At 39.8% G+C, this 6,658-nt stretch overlaps 1 protein-coding gene across 1 annotated transcript in view; it reads right to left on the bottom strand.

Annotated features, from left to right (window-relative positions):
• CPPED1 (calcineurin like phosphoesterase domain containing 1) overlaps positions 1 to 6,658 on the bottom strand; it is a 112,432-nt gene that overhangs the window by 79,526 nt on the left and 26,248 nt on the right. Inside the window, exon 2 of the mRNA XM_025203452.1 lies at positions 4,429 to 4,647. Coding sequence (XP_025059237.1) covers positions 4,429 to 4,582 — 154 coding nt within the window. The 5' untranslated portion in view covers positions 4,583 to 4,647. The remainder of the gene's footprint in view (positions 1 to 4,428; positions 4,648 to 6,658) is intronic.

Here is a 6,658-nt window from a genome sequence, read left to right as displayed (position 1 = left end):
GGCTGGTCAGACCTCTGTTGCCTTCTTGAAATGCGCTGGGTCCGATAGGCTCCGCAGCGCTTAGAGATCTTCACACAGCGTGAAGTCTCCTCCTCCTGGTGTTCGTGGAGTCCTCCCTTGCGGGGGTTCTCCTCAGAGTTCTCCAACTTGGGTGGAAACCACCCAAGCTTTTTATACGGCTAGCAAGCCAATCGCTAGCCGCCACGTGGGAATAATTTCACGCAAGCCAGTAATGGGGCTCGAATTATCATACAAATGGCGGGAACTCTTTGCAACGAGCATTTCTTAGCTGCAAAGAAGAAATGCACACTGCAAAGAAAGCTACAAATTGGCAGAAAAATAATTCTTTGGTGCCAAAGCACACACAAAAACAAAAATCACACCCTTGGGTTGTGACATGACCAAGTGAAAATGTCTATAGATCAACCCAAATGATGAGTCTCATAATCAGGTCATTTTCTTTAGTGCAATCAGTTGCTCATCTCACTTCAGATCCTTGTTTTCTTTGCTTTCATTTTATCATCCCCCATTTTATCAAACTTTGGCTTTTAATTTTAAAAAATAATCATCCCAAGAACAATAGTAGCTACCGAAATCGGTGGATACTGACCCAGCCCAGGTGCTAGGGATAAAACCTCTTGTAATCGTAATTTATGTCATCTGACTGTAGCACAGAGGTCATCAACAGTGTCCTACACACTATTCTACACACCAGAAGAAAACTAAGACTTTGGTGAAAATGAAGGAAGTAAAGTCGCTCCAATCTTTAAATGTAAAAGGGAATGTAATAGAAAACTAGAGAATGTGATTGCACTTTCAAGTTTTCCTAAAAGCAAGTGCTACTGCAAGGAAATTGGAGAGGTTAAAATCAGATCTCCACAGCAGTCAATTCTAGTGTCAGAGGACTGCAATAAATCAAAGTCTTGGCTTCTTAAGAACTCATTTTCTGTGTATTCCCCAAAGTTTCAGACATCCCTCATATTTAAAGATATATCCAGATAGAGTAGTTTCTATACAAAAAAGTTATTCAAGAGATTTCCATTGTGACTTCCTTTGGCAGAATCGAGCTTTTTAAAAAAAAAAAAAAATCTGTTAACACTCGTTTTTTTTCAGCCTTTAAAAATTACAATAAGCGAAAGAAAAAGGTAAGAAATAAAACAGAATCACATTTCAGTTCTTCCACGGTATCCATTTATGGTACCAGACTTCTAAAAATCTGGACCAGAATGGTAATTATAGGTCCGTCTCTTTGTAGTTAATGTATCAATTATTTTTTCAACACTGTTTTTCTTGACTCTTGCAAGTCTCAATGACCGTTTGGGTATTTTACAAATTGTCTCAGATATAGGCCGACTTATGTCTTTGTTTTGAGACTACAGAGAGAAATGACCAGTTGTGAAATTGTTACACTTAACTGACTGAAGTGTCAGAGTTGTTTGTATAAACTTAAGCAAATGTGAGTGATCTGAGCAGCAACTATTCTAGTAGAAGATTGTTTGTTTCTCTTTTAGTAGAACATCTCTTTTACAATTCTATGTAGTATCTTATAAGCATAAAGCAGATATATATTGCTCAGTTGATTAACTTGCTATTTAATAATGTTTTATGTATCATCAAAGCAAGATACAGTACCTGTAGTACCTATAGCTATTAGTTGTCTATATAGACAGAAATGAAAACTATCAAATGAGACACTGCACTGCTTGCTAAGACTTCCAATAGACTATACAGCTAACATGACTTATGTTCTGTGTTAGCTATGCATTAGACATTAGAAACAATCTGTTCAGTGTAACATTTTATGTTTTGTAACTAAAAGGAATATTTGATAACATTTGCCAAACTCTGACAAATTTGTATTTAAAATCTTATGACAAATTAGATCCCTGTACAGTCCCCAAACCAAAAAAGAAGAAAAAAAGAAAAACAAAACAAAACCCCACAACACCTTGACAGGAGCTAGAACCAATAAGCCTCAATATTCTGTCCTGCCTGAGTGTCTTCAACTAGACACGCTCTGAATATAAAAGGATAGGTCTGCCTGTTGGTATAGGAATACATACAGAACATGAAGGACTTTCCAAATCACGGAGTCTAGCACTGTGCTATCACAGGCAACCACATCATATCACTAGGGGTCTACTGAACTCAAGCAGGCAGCCAGTCAATATCACAGGCAGATGTTGGAACTGGCCATCATTTTTGTGTGCTGAGTGCTGTGCAGCACCCCAAAGACTGATCAGGTGAGGGGCTCCAGCAGTCCCACTCCTCCCCACAGACTGCCAGACAGCCTGAAACTGCAGCTTAATTACCCTGATTAAGGCTGGGAAAGCCATTAATCCATGCTTAATAATATGTGGATTAATGGCTTCCCTGGGCTTAATCAGGGTAATTAAACTGTGGTTTTGAGCCATCCCCAAGTGGTAAGGCTGCATCTGGGGTCCACGTAGGGTTGCCAACCCTCCAAGATTGCCCTGGAGTCTTCAGGAATTACATAAAAATCTCCAGAAGACTGCTGAGAGTCACCCAGGATATAAATGATAGGGCATTCATTAAAATAAATATTAAATGCTGAATCTGTTTTATACAGCAGTCCAGTGGGTTTTTAAAATGTAATAGTCATGTGCATTTGCCTTCCTGACATGAAGTCTACACACTGTAATTAACGTAACTAGATCATGTGATAAAACCTGCTGGAATAGGTTCAAACAGTTGGCTACCCTAGGTCACAGAGCCCTGGTCCGACTCACTGGCAGTGGGTGCATGCACTCAACAAGCCATGCTGTAGCTCCATAGACACCTGTGCCGTAGCCTGGCTGTCTGCCACAGCTGGCCTGAGAGCCTGGTACAGCTGCTTAATGTCTCCCTGCATCTTGCTGCAAGCAGCCCCACCCTGCCCTGCCCCCTGCCTTCCTCCCTCACTCCTCAGCCTTCCCCTGCACCTCTTCTTTCCTCCTTCCCCTCCTCTGCTTTCTCCCCTCTCCCCCATGCTCCAAGACCTCAGGACTTCACGCCATGCTGTAGGTGCAGGGCTTCCTGCCCTTTTATCTGCTTGCTGGTAATTTTTCTTTCTTTTTTTTTTTTTTTTTGCAGCAGGCACAGCAAAACAGCAGAGCCCACCATTTTTTGCAGAGCCTGCCATTTTTCAAGGAGCCTGCTCGATGTTGTGTTTTCCGCAAAAAATTGCACAATTGCAAATTCAGTAGGTCCCTACATATCACCCCTTTCAATTCCCCAAAGCACATAGAAAAGGAAAAATACAAAAATTCAAGAATTACTCTTTTTCTTTTCTTAAACAAGCTTTTATGTGGCCAGTAAGATATTAACAACTGCACTACAATAGGGAAAATACAAACTTAGTGCCAGATCCTGATCTGGCATTTATAAAGCTTACTTTTTAAGAAGAGGAATTCCTTAAGGGTATACAGATGTCTCCAAGTGAAGCAGATCAATTGTGCCAGAATGTGTCCTGGAACAGCTGATCCACTTTGCTGGGACACACACATTGCCCATTGTCCCACCTGTTAATCTTGAGGGACAACAGATTACATGTTTCCCGCTTGCAAAGACTTGTCCCAGATATTCCCTGGGCATGTCTCTGTAAGCAGAGAAAGCCAGGCTCTTGTGTTGCCCCTGGGATGGGACCGCCAATCAGCTGATTGGTGGCCCCAGCCCCACGACCGCACTAAGTATCCATGCCCACCTGGGGAATCCTAAATGGGGGAGCCCAGGCAGGCCTGATCTTCAGAGGCCTCATCCTGTACTATGAATTCCTGAGACATGCAACATGAGGTTCTTCAAGCCCTGGGAGTGCCTTTCTAGGGTGGGCTGAATCCTGTAATCCATCTTTCTAGATGTCTGTTGTATTTACTTGTTTCAATACATGGTCACACTTAGATCTCAAAATCATGCAAAAATGGAGACAACTTCCACAACGAGTTTCCTAACTTTTGACATTTAAAATTAGATTTTAAGGTTAAAAGGAAGAGGGTTTATTAAGCATTAGAAAGTCTGGCTGGATCCCCTGCCTAGCTCCTTTTAGGTACTAGAGTCCATTCCTCAGTCCTTTCCTCTGCTCTACCTCCTGACTAGAGTCTCTCTACTGTGTCTTAAGATAATTATTTAAGAATAAAAACCTTCAATGTGTCCACTTAAGATATGAGTTTATTCAAATACCATGTCTCTGAACCACAGAAAAAAACGGTTCTTGACAAGGAAAAAGAACTGGCATGAATGACATAAGAAGTCCAGCAGAGAGGTCAGAATATTACCTCTGGCACTGTTTTAAAAGTACTCATACTGGCAATGGCAGTGTCATGAATATAATTAAATACAGTAATACATATAACTAAATACTGTAAAATTGGGATAGACTTTTCTGCATATAAAAAGAGACAGTGAGATTACAATCACCGTTAATAGTCTTACCTGGCATGCCGTGTATGAGGTCACCACATAATACAAAAAACTTGGGTTTGGGATTTAGCTTGTTAATGGCCTGTACAGCTTGCTCTGTTAATTTGATCTCCTCTTCCCATTCATCACCTCCACTGTCACAGTCACCAATTGCCCAGGCTTTCATCAGCCCAAATTGAGGATCTGCTCCTTGAATGAAGTAAAAGGGGGCTTTCCACTGATATTCTTCATCTTAAAAAGAAAAAAAGAAAAGAAATATTGGAAAAATCTTGGAGAAAAGATTTTTTTCCCCTCTATTGATACTAAGGTGAATAGTAACGCTCATTAAATTAGAGGCCAATTTAACAGAGTACAGCAAAACTATGAAGTTTTCCTTTTATACAGTAGAACATTTTTATTTATTGCAATCACTGAATGGCACCATACTGGTGCTTGATGACTAGGGAAAGTGTGTCAACTATGAAGCAAATATTACTTAAAACCACAATGTAGCTCAACAGCATGAAACGTAAGGTTAAATTTCAATGATTGCATTTTTAATTAACAACTTAAAAATGCACACTACGTTTTATGGTGCCAAGAGAGATATACTTATTACTGCTATATTAAATACCTTTCAGTATCATCCTACTAGAGAGAAGCTGAAAGATTCACTTATTGGTCAGTTTTAGCCACTAATAAAAGCACTAAACAGAAAGGAAGATGGCAAGCCAGCAAGAATACAAGGATCCTTTTCTCACTCAAAGCAGCTCCGGGCTACATTACTGACTCACCCGTTATCCCATCTGAGCTTTGGACTAATCCTCTGGCAAACTTGTCATGCCTTTTACAATTTACCCTCACAAAACGTACTCCCCTCACTTCATAACACACCACTGTAACTCCATTGCTTCTCTTCTCCCCCATGCTTCATTTTTGCTACAGAGTATTAAATTTAAGTATTATATTTTTAATTCAGCTATACTTAAAAACATAAAAAACAATAAAAGGTACATTATGAGGCAATACCCTAGGTTACTGCTTATTCCATTAATTCCCCTATTTGCTAAATTCAGTAATTCACATCAGGCTTCCAAGTCATTTAGTGAGAATTACCAGCATCAAATAAAAAACTTAATTTAGAATGGTCATAACAGCTCCTGACTGAAGTGTATAACAAAAAGGCATTAACTTTGGAATAAACTAAGATGTGCTCAATTTTTAAAAACTTTTTAAGTCTATGGATACATGACGGAAGGTCATAAAACTTCTGGCCTTTCAGTTATTTTTGTTTTCCTGCGTTTCAGATAACAGTAACAGATATTGCAAAAAGAACAAAGATAGTTGAGATTGATAACAAAGAGGCAAAGATTATAAATGCTGATCACTCATTCATGAAAAATGGAGACCATATTTGGCTACCAATAAAGGAATGTAGCTGTCTTAATATTTGGGCTGTAGTCTCATATTCTAAATTGAAGCAACAACTTAAGAGTGCATTGGTGCTGCCTTAATCATTCACAAGTATTTATCTGCATCTTGAGCGCTTGATTTTGGGTAACTCCACCTGGGTTTCTCACTTTTGCTCCTTTCCTTTCAAGTATCTCTGACTTGCAGTTTGTCTTACACATATAATTTAATTGATACTAAAGTAAGGATAAAACTATACCCCAACTTCAATCTGAAAATGAGTCAGAAATAAGATTATGCAGTAAGTTACTTCAAACTCAAAACAAAATTAAATCTTGAATAGCACTAAGGAAAATGTCAGTCACATTTAAAAAAAACAGATCTGAGTTAACAGTGTAACACTAGACTAGTCATTCAATAACGTTGCCTGCCCTTGGTCTTGTGGAGTGTATGCACAGGCGATTTATTTCTGGTTCCTTTTTAACTTACTTGATAGTGCTAAAACATGTTTAGATTCATAGATGCTAGGGTCGGAAGGGACCTCAATAGATCATCGAGTCCGACCCCCTGCATAGGCAGGAAAGCGTGCTGGGTCTAGATGACCCCAGCTACATGCCTATCTAACCTCCTCTTGAAGACCCCCAGGGTAGGGGAGAGCACCACCTCCCTTGGGAGCCCGTTCCAGACCTTGGCCACTCTAACTGTGAAGAATTTCTTCCTAATGTCTAGTCTAAATCTGCTCTCTGCTAGTTTGTGGCCATTATTTCTTGTAACCCCCAGGGGCGCCTTGGTGAATAAAACCTCACCAATTCCCTTCTGTGCCCCCGTGATGAACTTATAGGCAGCCATAAGG

This window comes from Alligator sinensis, unplaced genomic scaffold (assembly GCF_000455745.1).
Source record: "Alligator sinensis unplaced genomic scaffold, ASM45574v1 scaffold73_1, whole genome shotgun sequence".
Classification (NCBI taxonomy): Eukaryota; Metazoa; Chordata; order Crocodylia; family Alligatoridae; genus Alligator; species Alligator sinensis.
This window is presented reverse-complemented; position numbering and strand designations above follow the sequence as displayed.